A 21493-nucleotide genomic window follows, 5' to 3' on the forward strand; every position below is an offset into this window, starting at 1 on the left:
TGTGCTTACAGGATTCGATCCTCACTCACAAAATAGATAATGTATGTATGAGATCTCTCTGGGTATCTGAAGTCCCTGGTGAGTAAGTCGTCAGCTTTAACCGCATAGAGCATCACTCACAGGAAGCACCACTTAGAGGAGGGGCCCAGTGTACGATCACTGGCGACCAGTAGTGCCTGATTGAGAGGTGAGGAAGCTGGGCAGTCACTTGTTTATGCCGCTTTTAAAGCTGTGTCTCATCTGGTGATCACTTCACAACGATCATCTTCCTGTGTAGCCGAAGCGCTCGGGTCTGCGACCGCACTTCTCAACACAGCCATTCACACCGATAAGGTATGCGTTTGTTATGCGTCTTCCGGCCATTTTCCTTTCTCACCTCCTGCTATACTTGATAGCAAATTTACAGAAGAAGGTGACGAAACACCAAGCACGTGGCCCTGAGGGAGGTTTCCAGTTATCAGGACCTCTCCGTGAGTTGCGGAAGACGAGACGGCATTCGTCGTTGTCGAGCAAGGAATATCGAACAAGCTGTCCAGCTAAAGGGTGAATGGTAGTTTGAGCCAAGAGAGTATACTAGTTCATGGTACAACCACCGGCGGGTGGCTGCTGGCATAAGTCTGTGCGTGACCGTCAATTTGCAGGTGATCAGTCCTCCAGTTCATAAGTCTCTCGTATCTGTTGGTGTATCGCACATCCTGGCTCCCATTTCCAAACGACGAAAGCTTTCAGACTTAGGATATACTAACGAATTGCTTCATAAGCTCGAGGAATCTTGTTCCAGCCTTGATGAATCTAAAGCTTGATGAAAGCCGCTAGGTAGGATCCTCCGCTGATACATCAATAATTTGAAAAAAAAAAAAAAAAAAAAAAAAAAAAAAACATTGGTAGGCAGTGACGTGTAGGAATATTCAGAATCAGCACGACTCGGAACCGTTCATGTATATGAGCGAAAGCACCGACCTTGATGATATGGAACCAGAGGAGAACCTAAACCGCTTTCGGGCGTTACTGGTGACTTCTTTCCTTCCAAATCTTCCAATGACAGCTAGGCTGCCACTGTCAGCCGTTTCTGAGCAGAGCGCAGAGATAGTGTTCAAGCGACGCATTCAAGTTGTCGGAACTTGTGCTTGTCTCGATCTTTTTTAAATACGATATATGACACGCATGTTGCTTATATTGAGAGAAAAGATGAGAGGTTTAACTAATTTAGGTACAGCACGACCAACACCCTGGACCTACAAAGTAAGGCGATGTCCCTGGGTATGCACGGCAGTCCAAAGATTTTGCAGTGGAAGCGCAATCACCGTCGCAGGTTATACTCGCAGGAGGGGGTGCCGCTGCCAGTGCCACTGGAGTAAACAGGGTACTGGAAGTGGCAAGAATCGTGAGGTAAACCATTTGAACGAGCTTCATGGTATGATTGGTATCTGGTATAACTGTGCATCAGCCGACGTTATGACCATGTGAGGAGGCCACGCACCGACAAAAGTCTGATTGTGCAATGCGCGCGAAGTTGCTATGAAGAAGTCTTCGAAGTGCTATGATACGTTGGTTCAGTGAAATGCGCATAGTGTGGCGGAGGAGGGCTACTCACTGCAAGAGGAGGCGTTTGTGTCTGAGGCCTTTTCCACTCAACCGCGTTAATTTTATACTGGTTCTTGTTAGCGCTGGAGCAGTGGAGCCATGCTCGGAAAAAGTTTTATATCGAGAAGATATGATATGCAGCTCTGCCACTGAGTTCCCCTTGAAAATCCGCATTCAACCCGAGGCGCGCCGAGTTGGTGATATCAAATGCAAGATAAACCGAGCCAGCGAGTTCAAGTGGTGAATCTGGTGATCCAACAGGAAGGATGACCAGCAAATATTGATATTCGGATAAGATAAAAAAATTCGTCACTGCTGAGTCTTGGAGCCTCTACATGGCCATTTCTGAGTGGAGCGCAGGGGCAAGCAACACCTTGAAGTTGTCAGAGACGCGAGTCAGAAGAGTGATATTAATTGACGTGACGGTCGCGTCCTACGTGCCATATTACGTAACGCAGATGGCATAATGTGACTGAGTAAATGTTCCTTGTTTCGTACGCATTTCATTATGTTTAGATAGCCTCATTTAATCGAATCTTAATTTGTTCTTGTAAAAAGTTGTAACGAAATCCTGAATGATCTGTCGAACACACGACTGTCAAGTGCGAGATAAGTCTTCATAATGTTTTGTAAGTTTGAATAAAAGCCTTCTGAAATTACATATAATTATCTCTAGATTAGCGCTCAGGAGTAATACTTCGTGGGGCAGTAAAAAAGGTTTTCTAATCCGCTAAGTTATCTATTTTTGCAAAACTATGATGACTTGGAAAAAAATTCACGAAGTTCATCATATTTAGTCTACTTTTGTATCGGAGGGTTTTCCTGATGAGTATTATTGAGGAAATCGTACGTGTCAACCAACGCCTTGATACCTGTAACTGAAATTGTTGCAAAGAAACATCCGTCGTGTCTGGATCTAGATTACCAGCTGCGCATCAATATACACGATCCCGACGGTTCCGAACCACAAATTTGATATCATTACCGTGACTGTGCAGGTGCTTCGTCATGTGTGATGATACGTCAGACATCGACTACTACTGCCGTTAGCCTTACTCCGTGCATATAGGCGTCTAAGTACTCGTCGTCTTTTCGGCTAGTGCACTTAGTGAACCGGTGACAATATTCACCAATGATATGATTGTAGTTTCTTGATTTCTTGTCGTAAGGGCATGGTAATAGATTATTCTGTGCAAATACCATAAAGTTTACAACGTCAGAGTGTGCTACGATGCTCATGGCTACAGTACCTCTAGTGTTCTGACATCCATCACGCTGCGAATAAAAGTCGTGTCCTTGACTTGCCCTCGATAAACGCTATATGACGTGTATTGAGACTGATTCGAGAGGCAAAGGACCGAGTTCAACTTGCAACGTAGTTACAGCTCAACCAACACATAGGGCCCCAACTGACAAGGCACTGTTCCTGTCGGGCCGCAGTCCGAAAGTCGTTTACTTAACAGTTAAGCAACGCTGCCAGCATGTAGACTCCACATGGTAAGGCGTCATTCCTGAGTCACAGCTCAAAGGCAGATCAGGGACGCAAGGGCCTTTGCAGAGTAGAGATGGTTGAGAAGCAAATGCTGTCGTTGCCGGAGTGGCACTGGCAGCGATACTGGAGGCCGCAATGATCGTAAAGTAAATGACTTGAACGAGTTTCATGGGATCTGGTAAAACGATGCATCAGCCTGTGATCACTGGTCCTGGTCAGTCACTGGCATGCGATGAAACCACACACCGACAAAAGGTTTGATCCTGCAACGAGAGTGAAGTTATTATGAGAAAGTTTTAGACGTACTAGCTATCACATGCACAGGAAATTGGGGTCAAATAATGGTAGGGGAAAATGTTGTAGAAATGTCAAGTGACGGAAAGATATACGGTCGTGAGTCTCTGAAGCCTTTTAACTTAACCGCATTGACTTTATACTTCGTTTTTGTGGATACCGACAAGTTGATGCAACGTTGATAAACGAGGGGCTATCCGAATGAGAACTAGTGCATCGATGGTCTGGTCAGCGGACATTAGAGATTTCGTGAGTCTCCCCAGGGTGCTTTACGTTGATTGCAGTGGTTTTTCGAGTTATACATGACTTTATATTCCAATATAACGAAGATATTTTCTATATATATATGATCATATATTGGCATATAAGGATATCTGCGGCTCACCAGTCCTCTGATGGCAATACCTAATAAGCTCTATAACTCCAAGCTTTCGAGAGGGACCGAACACCTAATTCTGGAGCTGATAAAATCCGCGTGCAATCGAACGTGGCAGGATGTCATTAATTGCCGGAACAAGTATGGTATACTCATCTTGGATCGTGATCTATTGTCTCGACGTACAATGCGTCTGAGTTATTGGGTAGTTGAGATCGACTAAATTCTTGAACGAGTTAGACGTACTTGTAAGCTGTACCAAGCAAGAGGCTGCAGAAAGAGTCGACCGTCCGAGTCGCTCTAGGGCGGAGTATGGTCGCTCCGTGACTCGGAATATGTGGTAGACATGGAAGATTCAGAAACATGATCAGCAAAAATGAACTGCGCTACCGAAATCGTACTTTTATTAGCATCCGGTTTAAAAGAAGACTAGCATGTTAATGTCGAAATGAGCCGGTGGAGACGGATCGAGTGGTCCGACATCTGCGGTGACATGTATCTGCACAATTTTTCTGGCAATCATTTTGTTTGACGAGAAAGTCGCGATAGTACTGATGACTTTTGTGACCGGTAATCTGATCGATCCATTCACCAAATGCCCCGTAAAAACACCAACGTCAGGCAGTGTTGCGCTCGAGCCAGATTGAATAGGTTGTGGAGAGACTTTGTATGAGACAAGTTGGGAGTGTTACGTAATAATACATTGACAACCCCGCGACAGGCCGCGCCGCTCTGGGTGCTGCCATTCACCACCAGATATTGTCAAATGCCGTCAACCGCTCTCCCACTAAAAGTTACTCCTGCATCAACACCAGCAAGGGCTTCACCGCAGCCATCTGCTTCAGGCTCAAAGACTCCCACAAAGCATGCCATTGCCACCAACCCTGGTGAAATATCTAGCCCCCATGAGCTAACAGCTTTCGTGCGTTTTCCGAATTCCTGCTTCCCGACTGGCAAGTGACGACCAACAATTCTTACAGGTCGAAACGTTACTTGAGCAACTAGATACTCAATTTGACACCATGTCGTCTCAGATTCTTGATCATAGTACGTTTGTGACCTCCTGTGACCTTTCAATGAACCTACGGATTGAACCATCCCACAGTGATGCAAATGTCGAATAGAGTGGATGCACTGGAGGCTGCTATACAGGATATTATTAGCGGGGATGTAACCACACCAAGCGCATCTATGTCGTCGACACCGCTTCTAGCCGCCGGTGCTGCGCTGCCGGGTATTCGAAGGAGTGGAAGTGGTACCCAATGATGGGGATATGACACAGTTTCAGTCTTCAACTTCGTTTCATCAGTCAACCATGTGGGTCTATTTCTTATTGATGATAGCGTTAGCGACGTCGATCTCATCATTCGATCAGCACATGCAGACTGACCACTCGTATTGTTTTGCAATAGCAGACAATTGTATTCTTATCCGGCTCGGATCGTCTGCACACGCGAAGCAATACAGTTTTATTTTGACCTGCTAGTATGCTTTGGAAGCAGTTACCTGGATGCCCGTCTATATCGCACACTGCGTTAATTTAACCACTTAAATCTCTTCTCGAACGCTTGCAGTTCTAGTATAAGCTTCAATCATTTCGACTCACGGTATGCAAGCTCTATCTTCCCTTACTGATGTCGGCTACTTCTTCTCGCACAGACTTTGCATCTGTCCAGGATGTAATTTCCTCGTTCGTTCATTTGGGAAGGCTGTATCCACCTATTCGCCTGCGAGGAATGCATATCTTGAGTATCGCATCGGTGCGGTCTTATTGCGCAGCGACGATCGTGTGCTCGCCAATTGGAGTCGCTGTACACATACGACATGGATGAGAAGCCACAGCGACCAATGTCCGAAGTTTCTATCATCGCTCGGTACTGATATGATATCTATAACTCATGATTGTCTACGAATAGCCTGGAAAGCATAGATTCTAGTCAGCTTATTCGGTCCTGGAGACACAAGAAATGCATGTTCAATAGTACGTCGTTGTTGCTTTCTTCACGCAGATACCCAATCAGAAGCTTGAACTTGAGGATAGAGACTAACCCGATGTGTTGGACTTTACGCATAAAAGCCCCGATCCAGGTGCAGCGGGGGCCCTAAATCAGACAGCCATATCCAGTTCTCCGGTCATGTAACCTGTCATCCGGGTCCTTACTACTCCATCATGAGGAGATACCCCACATTTATTTATTATTTAGTATAAAACCACAAATCATGAAATAAGAGATCTGTAATCAAATTAAAGTCCGCTCCTCGTTCTGCAGAACTCCGGTAAACCCTGCTGGTGAACTCCACTACTCCTTACCTAATTTTCACCCTTGTCTTCTTTATCAATTATGGCCCATTCATGTGCAACTTCTCGGCCTGATATCAGAGAGAGCTTGTCCACAAGTAGGTCGTCAGAACGTTGACGTAGCAAATACAAGTACAGGCTTTCGGTCTCTAGTCCCAAAATGGCCATTGTGGTTTCCTTGTGATTGTCAATTTTGTGATTTACTACCTTATTGGAGATGGTTCGGAAGTCGCACTGGGTCGCCGGTGCCGGTGAAGAATGATCGCTCGAATCAAGATCAACCCTGCCAGCCGCTCGAAGTACTAATCTAGAGTTGAAACTGTCGTTCAAGCATCGTTTTACTATCCCTGACGAGCTGAATTTGATATATGACTAGACCAAATATGTAGGGCAACGAGAACAGACCCAACAAGCAAGGATGCGAAGAAGAGATTGACTGTCTGATTCGACATGATACGATTGATTGATTTGCTTGTCAGCAACATTGTAGGGCTACATGAGCACTCATCTCAAAGATTCCTCATTTGAATGAGGCCTATCTTAATAGGTTCGGTTCTTACATTATCCATGTGACTTCCTATTCGGAACGTCAAACACCTCTTTCAACTCTCTCTCAAATGCAGCCCAACTCGCAAATATGACAGTCCCCTCCCTCAGCTGCTTCGTAACATTGACTGCCCAAGTTCCCGCAAAGCCTTTCTTCATAAAGGATAGGGCGGTAATAATTTTCATCTGGTCGTTAACATAGACGGCCGGTTTAGCAGAAAATAATAGATAAAGTTGGCCCATGAAAGGATCAAAGGTGTCGTATTTTCCATCATAGGCGTCAAGTTCTGCGACTGATGCCTCAGGAGGAGCTGCAGATTGTGTCCACGGCACTGGTGTAGGCTGATTCAAAATCCGAGTTACCGCCTGGCTAAGGTCTTGTTGTCCTTGTACAAGCTGCGCAAGGAGTTGGAACAAGGCCGGCGCATCTCCACCATTAGGAAAAGACGTGTTTTGGTCGACGTCAAGTGAATTGGTGGTGGACGACATAATAGGGGTCGGAATATAAAGACGATTCTGTGATTGCAAGTGCTTTCGTTTTATTGTCAGCGACACCCTAAGTTAGATCCAAGGATTCCGGCACAGTTCCAGAAGGAAGAAACCAAGTAGATATTACTGCGGTGGTAGAACAGATAAGAACGAAAGCGAGGATCAAAACCGTAAACAAGCGCATAGTCATCACATATTCGAGGTCCGCTAGCCCGGAAAGGGACGGTCCGTTGTGTTCATCACAGCAATCCGCTCGCGTGCGAGCAAACACCAACTTGACGTCACGCAAGACAGTCGACGGAGAAGGTATGTAATATTCAGGTTGACCTGTCTCATTGGTGACTGAAAACCGCGATCCTTGACAATTGTAAATGGTCACAGGCTCTCAGATACCTATCGGACCATCTCAGCTCTGTTGCCATCATCAACCTTCATGTTAATGCCATTACAGCGAAGGTACATACTTTGTTTCTGTTCTTGCGTGTTGCCGAGCACTGCCACCGGTCGATCAGTCTGCAATGAAATGTCTTGAACAAGTCTTAAGTACTGTCATAGTGGTGTCATGTACATCGGGCGGGATAAAGTGAAGCGCATTGCTCCTGTTCATCGCAACAAACCATGTCAGCAGCCAGGGTACCGTCTCGTTTCTCTACTCCTGGGATTTTCAGCACTTTCAAGTTGGACTGCAAGGCTGCCGCACTCGAGTTCGTCGGGACAACGTTCTTTCTACTTCTAGGGCTCGGCGGTATCCAGGCGGCCAATAGCGAGGCTGAGTCCAGTGGCACGACCATCGAACATGTGATGTACATCGCCACATCCATGGGTTTCAGCCTCCTGGTCTCCGCTTGGTTGTTCTACAGGATCACCGGTGGCCTCTTCAACCCCAACATCACACTCGCACTGTTTCTCGTGGGCGTGATGAATCCTGTAAGATTTGTGTTGTTCTGTATCGCACAGCTGGTCGGAAGCATCGCTGCGTCGGCGTTGTTGCTTGCGCTAACCCCTGGACCGCTGGCTGTCAAGTAAGTAACCGATGTGACCATCGATTTTCTCGATCCTAACAAACTCTACCCTTTGCGATAGCACGTTCCTCCAAAAGGGAGTCAATTCAGCACAGGGCGTCTTCATCGAAATGTTTCTCACGGCAGCACTGGTGTTGGCCGTTCTGATGCTCGCCGCTGAAAAATCCCAGGTTACTCCATTTGCACCGGTACGGATGATTGGCATGTTTCACTATGAACAATGTTGAATATTGTGCATCAGATTGGTATTGGCCTGACATTGTTCGTTGGACAATTGTAAGTTGCGTACATACATCACCACATGGCAATGTGGTTAAGATCGCACAGATGGGCTGTCTTTTACACGGGCGCGGCTATGAATACGGCACGTGCATTCGGACCTGCTGTTGTCACCGGGTTTCCTTACCCTAGCCAATGGGTGGTAAGCAAAAATACTATTCGCAGACGCACACCTGAACTTTGCCTCTTGTAGTACTGGGTCGGATCCTTTCCTCGGCTCTCTGCTGGCATCTGTTTTCTATGCCATGCTGAAATGGTAAGTAAAATCTACGTGCTTGCTCGAATATACTGACTCCCATTGCAGGATGCACTATCAAGATTTGAATCCTGCACAGGCATCCACGCATGAGAAGGACTCGCCGGATCCGCTTGCCGTAGCACCGAGTGGTACAGAGAAGCCTTTATCTGATAGAAACGGTGCAGGAAATGAGGGAAGCGGGTCGAGTGAAGTGTAGAGTCGCTTTCAACCTCCGAGGACTTTTGCTCAAAGTAAAGCATGTAAGCCAACAGGCAGCACGATTTTTGACTCACACGCAGGCGTAAATGATATCCTCTATTGTTAGATTGTAGTTTCAAATATGGCTACTGTGTGATAAAATTTACGACGAGCTTCCTGTATTCATGTGGTCTTCGAATTCGAAGGACGTCAGTAAGGGACATAGTAGTACTCGAGGATAACTTACAGCTCAGCATGCACTGGACGAAATCAAAAGCTTAATATAGAACACTCGCGAAGGATGATCGTGGTTGTACTTACCCCAGTGCCCGGTGTCAAGCTCTTTCAGCTGATTCTGTGGGAAAAATTGGTCGATTAGAGGGATGTTGTGACGATTGACATATCTATCGAGGCAGTCAGGTTCTGGCGCAGATTTTTTGTGTGGCTGACACGCACTTGCTCTTCTTTCCCTTGATAATCAAAGCACGACCATGCCAGGATCGTTCCCCAGGTGCGTAAGGGAAAGATTCGATCTCTGCTCGGCCCTCTTTCAAGATGTCAACAGGGATCCTGAATTTCACAGGCGTTGCTTTGTTAACTTCTAAATTCGTGAGCAGAAATGATCGGACACTGGGATCCTAGAGGACATCGTAAGCATACGAAAAGTTGCGAGTGCGGTTCAAAGACACCTGTTCATGCTGAGACATTATTTCGTCCGCTTCCTTTCTCGTGAAGATGTTGCCTGCTTGTATTATTTCCATGGCACGTATGTGTTGTACGGTATCCTGCGAGACTTTGGCTCTGACGGGAGCAATGTCAGATACTATAAGGTCTGTGAGTAAGTCAGAGGGCAGTTCGGGATGCAATGCGAGGGCCATTGCGACCTTGCCGCCCCTTACATAGAATGAGCATTTAATACAGCAGACTGTTAAAAGAGAGCACACATAGAATGCCCCATAAGTGATATATTGCGCAATGAGTGTTTCTGACAGAAACTAAAGACGTCCGCTGCCATGTGAGAATATGACATCGGTTTAGCATGCGGTGAAGATCCGTGGTTCCGCAAATCCTAGTTTCGGTTAGTCATGCTATATCGCAGAGCGAGACTATCACTAACGAGTGTATATACGGGTCTGCTGAGGTCGCGCATGAACGCCTTGGAGAGAGACTGCCAGTTACGCTTCGAACCGCTGTCCGCTTCATGAGTACGTGATAGAAGTGGACAGCAGAGAAAGAGACTAACAAGAACCCGTGTAAGATGAGGAGTGGTCTATGCGATCGATTTCCATCTGCGGGTATGTGTTCGTCGTGGGCTAGCTCGACGGGTGACACGGCAGTGGACAGGCATCCTGTGAACCGATGTTAAGCTAGACTTTGGACCATTGCGATAGCGCAACAAGAAGTGGTGTCATACTGTTTCGTAGAATTTGTGAAAGGTCGGTCGAAAAGAGTGTCGAGGCCCTGTGCTGCACAGAAGACTTGAAAATCATCCTGGGACCCAAAGCGGAGCTGCGTAGAGAAGTCGTTTGGGGATTTTGATTGCCGGTTAATTTGCCGGTTTAGATTCTGCCTCCGCAACTTGTTGGATCGAGCAAGGCTCAACTTGAAGCAAATTATGGTGTAGCACAACTTCATCTACCTCAGCGTTGTGATCTCTTGTAGTATCTAACCCTTGAAATCAGCTATGACAGTCGACATCCATCTACCTTCACCTCCGAACTTCGAATACCCTCCAGGCTCCCGATGGCTCCAATGCCGCTTATGCAAGCCTTGGCCCCGCACATATCGACATGGTCAAACGAATCAGATGAGACTAATTGGACTGCATGCCACGGGTAAGTATGTTTGTCCTTTGACCTGCATGCTATCAGAATCACGAGACAACTTCCAGGAACTCTCACTCTGCTCTTTCCCAAGGTTCGGAGAGACCCACTGGCACAAGGACTCATATCGCCGTATTTCAGTTGCGCCACCTGGATTCATGTTTATTATAGCTTCTGCGGTAAATATGAACACCAGGGGTTGATCAGGTGATGGATGAATTCGGACATTAATGATAGTGGCCCCATGATGGGGTCGTGCAGAATTCAAATACAGGAGCGTTCCTGCTCAGTGCTTCCGCCCGCCCTATCCGCTTTCCGCCATGGGTTTCAAAGACGCACTGGCAGATGTTTCGCGTTGTCGTAATGCATACACAATCGCCCTATCTGCATCTATGGGTTCCATCTTATTTGGTTGGGACACCGGACTTATGGGCGGCATTCTAACCCTTACATCTTTCCAGAATTATTTCGGTATCGATAAGTTGTCCGCGTCTGCTCAAGCCAATTTCAATGGAAATATCGTGTCAGTTATGCAGGCTGGATGCATGTACGTCATCAGGAATATAAAACGCTTTGCCACTCATGTTATTGTCCAGCTTCGGTGTTTTATTGACCAGTTGGGCGTCCAGTCGCTTTGGGCGGAAACGGTCTCTGATTGCTTCGGGCGTCATATACGTCATCGGAAGCATGATTCAATCCATCGCTGGCCTCGGAAGTAGCCAGGCTGTCGCTCTTCGAGTGCTATACTTCAGTCGTGTCTTTGCTGGCATCGGGGTGGGCATGGTATCCGCATTGGCTCCCTCATACATATCAGAGTGCATGCCCAGACACATTAGGGGGAGGTGTACTGGCCTCGTCCAGTTTTCTGACAATATCGGCATGATGCTGAGCTGTACGTATCCATCTGTAGATGAGGTAACCTCGGATTGATCAAACATTTGTCACAGTCTGGGTGAATTACAGCACTTCTATCAACATCCCATATAGCGACATCCAATGGCGCATGCCTTTCATAATCCAGCTTGTCCCGGGCATCATCTTCATCCTCCTCATGATTCCACAACCAGAGTCACCCCGTTGGTTGGTCGAGCAGGAACGCTACGACGAGGCCGCAAGGACGCTTGCATATGTTGTTCGAACGTCAGTCGATGACAAAGTCGTTCTTCTGACACTCGACGAGATCAAAGCGGACTACGTCGGCAAGCAACGGATATCTTTGGTCACACAGTTCCGCATGATGGGAGAGTCACGTCAAACTGCGCTTCGCTGCTTGATCCCCTCCATCCTTACCTTCTTTCAGCAATGGACTGGTACAAACGCTGTCAACTACTTCAGCCCGCAGATCTTTGACGCGCTTGGTGTCACCGGTACAGCATCTGGCCTATTTGCAACAGGAATATACGGTCTCGTAAAAGTCATCGCAGTCGGTCTTACCCTTGCATTTGCTGTGGAAAGTTGGGGTCGCAAGATGTGCCTCTTCGTGGGTGCTGTGGGGCAAGGTTTGACCATGCTCTGGATCGGCGGCTTCGGCGCCGTCCACCCGCAGACTGCTCTTGTACCTGCGAGTTATGTGTCAATCGTCGCCGTCTACCTCTACGCAGTATTTTACTGTATCGGCTGGGGACCTCTGCCGTGGGTCGTGGCCAGCGAAGTTGCCCCCAACCATGTCCGCGCAGCTACACTTACTGTCGCGATCAGCATCAACTGGTTGTTTTCATTTACAATAACACGCCTAACGCCGGTGATGCTGGAGAAGATCACATACGGGACATTTTTGCTCTTTGGCATCTGCTGTATAATTATGGCAGTGTGGACGTATTTCTTCCTGCCTGAGACGAAAGGGTATACGTTGGAGGACATCAAGTATTTGTTCGAGAAGGATGTGATAGTGAGGTCTTTGGAGGATGCGCCTGGTGGTCGCGTGTTCCTTGGAGGAAAGCGAGCAACGCCTGTGGAGGATATGAAGGGAGGGACAGATATCCAAGATTCGAGTGACACTGGTTCCCGAAAGGCGGATGAAGAGTGTATTGAAGTCTCTAGTTTCCACATTTGACCAGTTTTATTTCCTTAAGCGCTTGCACAGTGTACATCCCCGACTCCCTGAAGGATTTTGCACCTTGTGGTTTCAGTACAACGAGGAATGTCATCATGCCAGCTCACAGTATCTGCCCGTATCTGTGGTTGGAGATTCTAGATGCCCTTGCAATTGCCTTGTTTTTTAAATGTCACACGGAAATTCTGATGAACGATATCTCGTTAGTTTTTCAACATCTCCCTCCCTCCTGTTTGTCTTTGATTTCAGTCAATATGCGAGGGATATAAGATTACCAGAGTCAGGGTCTGGCGTCTACGATTAAATAGGTACGTAATAATTCGGCAACTTGCAGGAAAGATGCCGGTTTTTTCGCGACGCGTAGTTGTAATCCAACTTGACCCCGATTCCCGAGGCTGGAGCACTATACGTGTTGTAGAACTTATAATACGCAATGGTCTCCATAAATGTGTCTGCAGCAGGAAAGCCAATTGCTCTGGCTCGTGGCCTCCCCATGGTCGTGGAACTTCCCGGGAAGCAACTAGAGGACGCGACTATTGCAGATGTTAAGAATGCAATCGCTGAAAAATATCCTAGAGTAAGTCTTTTTCTGTCCACACAAACGAACGTCTAAAACCATTTTTAAGTTCTACTTGGAACGCCAAAAAATTACCCTCAAGAATTCCAAGAGTATTCTAGCTGATGATGTTACATTGAAGGCTGCTGGTGTGGCAGAAGGCGGGGAGTTGTCTGTGAAAGACCTCGGACCGCAACTGAGCTGGAAAACTGTATTCTTAGTTGAATATGTGAGTCTCGTGTGCGATCCGTGGTTGCGAGTTACTGACGTGTCATCCCCAGGCTGGCCCACTGTTCATCCACCCAGTGATCTACTACTTCCCCAAGTTGTTTTATGGCGGTCCTGTGCAGCACAGTATGCTTCAACGGTATTTGCATGCATGACTTTCTGGTTTAAATAGTGTGCTCAAGCGTGATCAGCTATGTATTGGCATTTGTCATGCTGCACTTCGCCAAACGTGAGCTAGAAACGCTGTTTGTGCATCGTTTTTCGCATGCGACTATGCCCTTCATGAATATCTTCAAGAAGTGCGCATTTTGAGATACATGCTGCTCTGGTAGACTAACCGACACGTGTTTGTTAGCTCTGCTCATTATCACCTTGGAAGTGGTATGTCTATGTGTATTGGGAGATAGCAATCAAGCTGACTTCATATGAGGCCTTGCCCTTGCGTACAGCATTTACAGTCCTGTATATGGTGCTGCCTCGCCTTACATCCGTGGCACGTTCCGCGATGATCCTTTGTACATTCAAGCAGGCGCTGCTATCTGGCTGGTGTGTCTTGGTATTTTGACATGCATTTTAACGCATAAATATCTGCCTCATTTTAGTTCTCCGAAATATCTAATTTCATCACCCACATGAAGCTCCGTGCCCTCCGGCCTGCAGGAAGCCGCAAACGCGGCATTCCCCAAGGATACGGCTTCAACCTCGTCTCAGTCCCGAACTACTTCTTCGAATTCCTTGGATGGTTGGTCATCGCGACTCTCACGGGAAGCTACGCTGGTACGTGTTTCTTTCTGTTTTTCGTGCTTCTGTTTTGAAATTATGGTCTGCGAACTAGCCTGGATATTCCTGGCCATTGCGACGTATCAAATGTACGTGTGGGCTGTCAAGAAGCACCGTGCATATAGGAAAGAGTTTGGGAGCCATTACCCAAGGGATAGGAAGGCGATGTTCCCTTTCATTGCGTAGGTGGTATGTGATGCATCTTAGTGGTATGCCATTATACGTGTGTACTATATCCGAAGATGATTGCTTTCGTGTCTATGGGAACCACTATAGTTCTTTGCGTGTTCTTCCATTCTGCCTCGTGGACCAAAGGTAAAGCGCGTTTAAGAATCATTGATCGTGCACAAGCCCGCGCGGTCGCAAACCACTTGCGAACAGCTTACCATACGTGTTCCTAGGTCGGTTTCGTTTGTTTTAGTGACCCATTTCTTATTGATCTATAGGAAGCATATCACTCTATCAAGGAATCACGCCGGCTTAGAAGATGGGCTGAGAAGTCATTGATCCTTTCGTGACTGGACATATCTGCCGCGACCTGAGTACATGAAACCTGAGAAGAACTACTGAACAAGCCAACTCCGACCACGCTCGCTCACAAACGCTGATGCTCTAGATTTCTATGTTACTTGCAGATTCATTTAGTATGTGTACATAAATCTCCTTTCATGCGACAGGATCAATGAATCGCCGAAAACACTCTAGCAACTCACAGCGATCGTTCAAAGACGAGTGTACGTTCAAATAGCTCTACCTCAATTCTTTTCTTTGGGGCTGGGCAACCCAGCAAATGCAGCTCAAAGCTCTTTTTTCCTGCAAACGTCACACAGCACCGCCGGCATGGATATGTTACGCCGAGATGTATGTCTTGAATGTGCTTGACAATGGCGCTTTTTTCCATGTGCTGTGCGCAGCCATCCCACCAGCATGTCAGGGTGGTGTCTTCAGCCCCCCGGCACCCGTGAACGCTACAGAGGTGCAAGGATAGCGCGTCATCTTTAAGGACATCGCGGCAGCGCACTCCATCGCCTCTGTCCCATAGGCAGATGATTTTGTCCTTCAATAGGGTTGGTGGGGATGGTGCCTTTTGAAAAGATGGGCAACGTTGATCTGGATCGCAGGGAATATGGACTCACCAACCCGATGGTGTACTCGATGGTCATCACGCAGTTTAGGAATTAATTAGAGTGGTCTATGGTGGGTGAAAGCGCGATATGAGTGCATCCCGGCGTCACAGCGCCTCTTATTATAAATGGTCTGCGAACGACGCCAACACAACATCTGAGTCAGGGAACAATCCCAAAAGGTTGTCAAAAAGCTGCGGTTTGCAAGTAGAACATGCCACTTAGATTAATGTAGATAACCCATTGTCTCGGTGTCAAAGCGAAACACATCAGAGCTTGAAATTACGTGGCTGAGGCTTGATCAAAACCTTGTCACTTTCCTGATCTAGCATGCCCATCTGTATCACCTGCACGCACCCTATATCACACCTCTACACAGTTTACGAATCTGCGTACAACCTGAGACTTGAACAATGCGTTGGTGCACAGTGCTGTTCATTTTGATTCTATTCTAACGCGAAAATCACTGGCAGAGCAAATGCCTGAAATTTGCAGATCCATATGTCGAACACGACTCTCTGACGCTCCTCTTGGACCTCATTCTGCTGAAGCGAGAAGTGTATAGACATTTGATGTATAATAGAGGAACGGAACCGCGAAAGGCGTTTGGGAAGAGCAAGACCGGCCTCGAGGCAAGTCAGGAAGGCGAGCCCAAATTGGATGCTACCAAAAACCGACAAAGGGAGAAAGTGAGGAATTGCTGAGTCTGTCGATAATATAGTCGCTGATTACCAGGCTTATAGGACAGGTGGTGGCTTATTTTGAAGCTTGCCTGCGGGCTTATCACCGTCGATGCATGTACGTGAGGTCATTGACCATGAGTCCCATTGCACTATGGCTCATTTGTCCTAGTTATTCGATGGGCACAGCTCAGTGAGCTTTATTTCTGTTTCAAAGGCTGTCGCGTTCTCATCATGGTCATTAGATCCTCAGATATCCGCAGACGTTTCACGGTGGACAGTTGAAACCAACATTGTCTTCCTCCGGATCTTCATTGGATGCCTTATAGGTACGATGCTTGTTTTTCTTCATTCTGGCATTATGCTGACAGCTCCTGCAGAAACATTTGCATTTCATGGAGGAGTGATGTTTGCATCGTATTTTGTACTCGCACTCTTGGATTTTGTTCGTTCAAGGAGAAGTACCTCGCCAGTAGAGATATCAGGTGTTCGACAACAGTTCAAGTGAGGTTTAAAGTCTCGTGTGATGATGAATATCTCAATTGCAAGCCTAGGTTCTCGCTCATCCCTCTGACAATTTTCTACTCTTCCCTCACAAAGCTCTTCCTTCTGTTCTTGCTCACGATATGGCGCCCTTCCGCATCTAAACCTGGAGGTTCTCCATACTATTGGGATCCTTCATACTACAGCAGCCCTCTTGTCACACGTGCCCTCGAGATATGGGATGAGGACAAACTAGATCGTGAGTGGGTCGTTAGGAATGTTTTGGGTGGAATGGCGACTGGTTTTGGACTTCGTGGTTTGTCTTGGTCTATATTTCTTATGATTCGCACTTGTTGAACGATTCCTTCGTAGTTGTGCTCGACTGTCATCCTGTCTTTACGACAGTTGTGATCCTTGTTGGATGGTTGGCGAAAACAGTTGTTGCGGGATTTGTCAAGAATTGGGTGGGTGGAGACGAACATAGTGGGGACAAATGGATGGCGTATAGCATCCCTTAGTGTCCTATATAGTCCTCTGTTCCTCTTGTATAGATTTGATTTAGATCAAGGTTGGAGTAAGCCAAGAAGGACCCCTGACACCAACAATATCGGAACGTATGCAATCCAATTCAAGCGCATACGCATATCATTCACGACTAGAACCACAGCAATGCCCGCAGTATCCGGTTCATCCTCTCGCGCCCTGAACGCGATCCTACCGCTTGTCGCGTCTGGGCAGCCCTACGAAGCGCACCAGAAAGCACGCACCTTCGCTTCACGATACAACAAGTCTGGGCAGTACGACACTGCCATCGACGTGCTCTTCCAGAGTGCAAGGGAACTCTTGAAAGTTGGCCAGCAGGGAAGTGGAACAGATTTGACATTGTTTCTGTTAGAAGTATATGAAAGCAAGGGCGAGGCCGTGGATGATGAGTCTCGAGGTGTGTGCTCCTGATCCACCGCGTGCAAGGGAATACGTCACTGATTCGATATGCTCAGGGAGATTAACCCAGCTCATCGCGCTGACTGGATCATCTGGATCCTGGAGGAAAACAATCATTGATAGATCCATATCGTACAGTTGTCCTCACATCGGATCGGACCAGGGCTGATCATTATAATGCGTTTAGATGGTCAGCCAGACATGGTGATTGTCCTGCAGGTGACCAAGACTTACATCACTATATCGGAGAGCTCTTGTACAAAGGTATATATATGATAGTATCTGCAAGAGTGACCGTCGTGCTCACGATGTGTAGATGGGGCCTTCGATGCGGCAGAACCTCATTTCCTCGCGTCGGGCAAAAGGGATAGCGCACGTTCACTAGCGAACATGATGATAGAATGGTCTGCAGCGGGCGGAGCTCTAGGGAACTTTGCTCTTCGAGGTACACTCCCGTAAGTCAGAACTCGCGTCCATATTGTTATTGTTTCTAAGTTCATGGCATCCCACCACAGATATCTACAAAATGGCAACATCGTCGGAGCTCGCACCTTCATTTCTCAGTTCATTGCACAAGCGATTTCATCTCGACCGAATCTGATTTCGCCGCTGCAGACATCTCCATTGCCAGTGGCCCCTACGAGTGAAATCACACACACGACTGAGCCTGTGCTCAACTTCTGTCAGCTTGCAGTCTTGACATGTCAACGTGCGAATGGGGACAAGAATAAAGTGATGCGCGAGAGCTGGGTAAGGCTTTGCGGGACATATCAATCTAAAGGTGGCGTCTTAGCGACCAGGGAGGTTCGGACGGTAAGTCAAATCATTGGATTGCCTTCTTGATTTTCTAAAAACAAACCGCATCGTTTAGACGCTACAAGAGATAGCAACGTTGTACTTTTCAATTCCCCCGCCACGTACTCAGCCTGATAATCCATTGGGGGCTATGCTCTCCTCTATGCTGGGGGGTGGAATGCCGGGAGGAGAGGCTCCTCCACGGCGGATGCTATCTCCGGCTGTGAGTGCACCATCGGCACCAGGGTTAGACTAGTTTCTGTTCAAAAGCTTCTGATTGGGTGTGGTTTGGGCTTCAGCGGGACGGACTGGGAGGCTAAGGTAATCGAAAGGGACGTGTTATTGTGTATCTTATATGTATCAAGACACAGTCGTTGTACATATTTTACTTTACATGTACAATCGTTCTTTGCTATACACGTGTTCTGCCTTTTCGTTCTCCATTCTAACAGGTTATCTGATAGTTCTCCTGTTGTTTCTAGTCCGAGTCTATCTTCATTTGAGACGAAACGATCCTGACTTATTCATGCAAGAGTAATAGCCTCCTGCAGTTGGCCTAACGCATGCATATGAGAGTCGGTATGTCTAACCTACACGCACGACATGGACGTATGAATCACATTTTGATCCATATGTCCTCGGAGGGTATTATTTAGAGTTAGGAGGGAAAATAATGAGGTGCGAGTAGTACTGAGGCAATATTGAAGACAACGTCTTCGCAAGTGGAGTATATTGAGGTTCCTCGTGGCTAGTTAAAGGTTCAAAGTATTCAGCATGTAAGATGAAGGCACGGTGCACTATTTCATGGTGCACGCAATACAGACTCCAGAGAGATACTCTTAGCACAAGAGCCCTCTAACTCCAAATTCTCTGAGTCTAGCGCATTCACTCATCCCTTCCTCTCTTCCCCTTCGAAGCCTCTCTCCACCGAGCCTTCCACTCCTTCGTCAGCGCACCTTTTTGGGTCTCCCATTGGGAGTGAATTTCGGAGGTAGTTTGGGTGCGACAGAAGGGCTTCCCGTTTTTGTCTTTCTCTTTGTCCCCGTGAGGGAAGAGGGAGAATATATCTCGAGGTGCATTTCTCGCGTTATAGGAGCGCGAACGGAGGGTTGGTGGGAGAGGGAAGAAAAAGGGGAAATTTGAGTCTAGCGTTGGGTGCTCTTGTGGCTGCTCACGAGGAACTGAGACTGCGTGAGGTACCGTGTGATGTGATTGGGTTGGGTGGGGAAGATCTGAAATCCCGAGCAAGTCTTCATCCTCAAAGTCCAGATCGAGATGACCGACTAATGAAAATCCGGCTGCAACAAGTCGCAGTTAGTCAAGATCAACCAAAATGAAGACGGTGGCATTAAAAGAGGGGAAAAAAAAACAAATGTAGTGCGATAAAACGAGATGTATACAATGAAATAAGAACACACCTTCCTCCTCCCTCGGCGCAAACAGATCTTTCAGTTGTGTTTGCTTCTGATTCTGAGCAGACGGCGTTGATGTGGACGTAGGACGAGATTGCGAGTTGAGCGTAGACATTACTGTTTCTGATTCCAATTCTATATCCTTGTAGTTCTCATGCGGAACTTCCTCAATCTCGATATCACCCTCATCCACATCCATCCGCGTGCCAGCCTGAGGCACCCTTGCCTTACCTTTACCCTCAAGACGCGCGTCTTCAATATCAGACAAGCTCTCCTGTCCACCCCATCCTTCGTCCCCGTCCCCAAAGAGGGAACGAAGGAATGCAAGAGAAGTGAGTTTTTCTTGCGTGAGGGAGGGAATTGCTCCAGTCGCAGCTTCAGTTACAGGTGAACGAGCAATGGGAAAGGGCGCCAACTCTGGTGATGGGAGAGGACTACTAGGTGCACTTTTGGTGTCTTGTTCGTCGTCGTCGTTCTCGGCCGCCTCATCACGTCGTTTTCTCGGGACCACAGGCCCACTAGCGTGTTGTGCAAGATCCACAGGGCCCGCTACCTCGGCATCCAACCAGATACCCTTCAGATGTGTTGAGTCCCAGCGCGTCGGATCGATCGTCCGGCGCCGCGCACGCGCGAGGGGAAGTTTGACGCGTTTTTTGCGTTTGCCTGTCACAAGTTTTCCGTCTTTGTCATACTTCTTCCCTGCACTGGTAAGTACCCGAGGTGGCTCCAATGGCTTATCAGGTCTCATCCGCATGACTCTGACTACACGTCCCATCTCAGTGACCTTCCATCCTCCTCGGGAACATGCTGTCTCTGGCGTGACCAGTGACATGTCAGGCGCATAGGTGCCTACCTTGGAATTGACGCGCCGTTTTTTGGGTGGTGGAGTGGGAACAGAAGCGAGCCTGTGGTTTGTGGGGATCAGTGGGTAGTGAGTGAGCTAGGGTAGAAAAACGCACCGTTCACGAAAATCAGGCTTTGCATCTCCAATACGGAGCTTGGCGCCTTTCCATACTGTTCCACTGAGTACATTTACGCCTAGCCAATTTCAGCCATGAATTCCACCAAAAAGAAAGAAAAAAAAAAAAGAACTTACACCTCGCCACGTCTGTTCTGGTACCCTCGATCGTCGCATAGCCGAAAGGCCTCGGTTGGCCTAGTGCATCGAGTTTGCCAAAGCCATCGAGGGAGATTACCCTGCCAAAGGCGCCGAGTCGCTTGGCAAGATCAGCAGGTGTGATGGCAGTTGTTGTGAGACCAGATATGTGCAGGCGTTTTGTTATGGTTTCGGTGGGCATGATGGTTTACCAAAGGTTCAGATCGAGGGCACGGTGACGCGACGCTTAAACTGAGGAGGCGCGACCTCAGGCAGCTGTAGGAACGAGTTCGGAGATGGGGGGAAAGAGCAGGGGAGGACGTGGGACTTGCACTCGACGTTGTAGATGGAAAAATGGAGTGTTGTTGAGCCGCCGACGAGTTCAAGCCACCACCGGGCAAGGCACGTGCACAAGATATAAACATTTATGAAAATTGGCATTGCAGACGAGTTCGCAGGTTGACGTATTAATAGACGTTTACTGATTAGAGCTACGTGACATTGACAACACAACGGCAGATCCGCGAGTGCCCAGTAGTTTGTCGAGCCCTTCAGATACAAGATAGTTCTATTGTACATCTCAATGTAATACACATTCTGTCGTGTGGCAATCAGGAAGGCTACTATATAAGAAACCACCAATATTGTTTGCAGTTCCACATGTTTCAGATCATCAGTTGGCAGCGCACAATGATGGCACCTCG

General features: G+C 47.5%; 9 protein-coding genes across 9 annotated transcripts; 6 read left to right on the forward strand and 3 right to left on the reverse strand.

The window, feature by feature from the left end:
• Window positions 1–4448: 4448 nt before the first annotated feature.
• EDB93DRAFT_882856 (uncharacterized protein) lies at window positions 4449–5202 on the forward strand. The gene is made up of 4 exons (XM_041457802.1): window positions 4449–4668; window positions 4727–4793; window positions 4852–5063; window positions 5122–5202. The coding sequence occupies exons 1-3, from the start codon at window positions 4513–4515 to the stop codon at window positions 5010–5012; spliced, it is 384 nt and encodes a 127-aa protein (XP_041303107.1). The 5' UTR covers window positions 4449–4512; the 3' UTR covers window positions 5013–5063; window positions 5122–5202.
• Window positions 5203–6636: 1434 nt separating this feature from the next.
• EDB93DRAFT_1041471 (uncharacterized protein) lies at window positions 6637–6873 on the reverse strand (the record flags this gene model as incomplete). Its single annotated transcript, XM_041444564.1, has 1 exon — window positions 6637–6873. A coding segment is annotated over one exon (237 nt), but the record flags the coding sequence as incomplete, so codon positions are not given.
• An 825-nt stretch (window positions 6874–7698) lies between these two features.
• Window positions 7699–8836, forward strand: EDB93DRAFT_1242836 (aquaporin-like protein; the record flags this gene model as incomplete). The annotated part of the gene is made up of 6 exons (XM_041452072.1): window positions 7699–8102; window positions 8164–8290; window positions 8344–8378; window positions 8430–8498; window positions 8575–8637; window positions 8686–8836. The coding sequence occupies 6 exons, from the start codon at window positions 7699–7701 to the stop codon at window positions 8834–8836; spliced, it is 849 nt and encodes a 282-aa protein (XP_041303109.1).
• A 73-nt stretch (window positions 8837–8909) lies between these two features.
• Window positions 8910–10404, reverse strand: EDB93DRAFT_882963 (alpha beta-hydrolase). The gene is made up of 9 exons (XM_041457803.1): window positions 10232–10404; window positions 10061–10166; window positions 9935–10007; window positions 9762–9886; window positions 9507–9711; window positions 9274–9455; window positions 9139–9221; window positions 9065–9077; window positions 8910–9009 (listed from the first exon to the last, which is right to left on the reverse strand). Exons 1-9 carry the CDS (start codon window positions 10305–10307, stop codon window positions 8964–8966), a joined length of 909 nt encoding a protein of 302 aa, XP_041303110.1. The 5' UTR covers window positions 10308–10404; the 3' UTR covers window positions 8910–8963.
• A 364-nt stretch (window positions 10405–10768) lies between these two features.
• On the forward strand, window positions 10769–12863 carry EDB93DRAFT_883059 (general substrate transporter). Its single transcript, XM_041457804.1, has 3 exons — window positions 10769–11187; window positions 11237–11532; window positions 11588–12863. The coding sequence occupies exons 1-3, from the start codon at window positions 10961–10963 to the stop codon at window positions 12691–12693; spliced, it is 1629 nt and encodes a 542-aa protein (XP_041303111.1). The 5' UTR covers window positions 10769–10960; the 3' UTR covers window positions 12694–12863.
• A 129-nt stretch (window positions 12864–12992) lies between these two features.
• Window positions 12993–14548, forward strand: EDB93DRAFT_1174502 (3-oxo-5-alpha-steroid 4-dehydrogenase-domain-containing protein). Its single transcript, XM_041450450.1, has 8 exons — window positions 12993–13270; window positions 13320–13478; window positions 13531–13616; window positions 13669–13776; window positions 13833–13858; window positions 13908–14023; window positions 14080–14254; window positions 14313–14548. The coding sequence occupies exons 1-8, from the start codon at window positions 13127–13129 to the stop codon at window positions 14441–14443; spliced, it is 945 nt and encodes a 314-aa protein (XP_041303112.1). The 5' UTR covers window positions 12993–13126; the 3' UTR covers window positions 14444–14548.
• A 1128-nt stretch (window positions 14549–15676) lies between these two features.
• Window positions 15677–17111, forward strand: EDB93DRAFT_1174505 (Arv1-like family-domain-containing protein). The gene is made up of 8 exons (XM_041450451.1): window positions 15677–15798; window positions 15855–16070; window positions 16125–16179; window positions 16234–16254; window positions 16307–16390; window positions 16442–16565; window positions 16616–16860; window positions 16917–17111. The coding sequence occupies exons 1-8, from the start codon at window positions 15712–15714 to the stop codon at window positions 17060–17062; spliced, it is 978 nt and encodes a 325-aa protein (XP_041303113.1). The 5' UTR covers window positions 15677–15711; the 3' UTR covers window positions 17063–17111.
• A 1-nt stretch (window position 17112) lies between these two features.
• EDB93DRAFT_1174515 (uncharacterized protein) lies at window positions 17113–18797 on the forward strand. The gene is made up of 6 exons (XM_041450452.1): window positions 17113–17484; window positions 17543–17618; window positions 17674–17750; window positions 17803–17941; window positions 18002–18299; window positions 18358–18797. The coding sequence occupies exons 1-6, from the start codon at window positions 17214–17216 to the stop codon at window positions 18535–18537; spliced, it is 1041 nt and encodes a 346-aa protein (XP_041303114.1). The 5' UTR covers window positions 17113–17213; the 3' UTR covers window positions 18538–18797.
• Window positions 18798–18992: 195 nt separating this feature from the next.
• Window positions 18993–21339, reverse strand: EDB93DRAFT_883159 (uncharacterized protein). The gene is made up of 4 exons (XM_041457806.1): window positions 20790–21339; window positions 20653–20731; window positions 19700–20598; window positions 18993–19579 (listed from the first exon to the last, which is right to left on the reverse strand). The coding sequence occupies exons 1-4, from the start codon at window positions 20989–20991 to the stop codon at window positions 19167–19169; spliced, it is 1593 nt and encodes a 530-aa protein (XP_041303115.1). The 5' UTR covers window positions 20992–21339; the 3' UTR covers window positions 18993–19166.
• Between the last annotated feature and the right edge of the window lie 154 nt (window positions 21340–21493).

This window comes from Suillus bovinus (genome assembly GCF_016758785.1).
Source record: "Suillus bovinus strain UH-Sbo-P2 chromosome Unknown EDB93scaffold_81, whole genome shotgun sequence".
NCBI lineage: Eukaryota > Fungi > Basidiomycota > Agaricomycetes > Boletales > Suillaceae > Suillus > Suillus bovinus.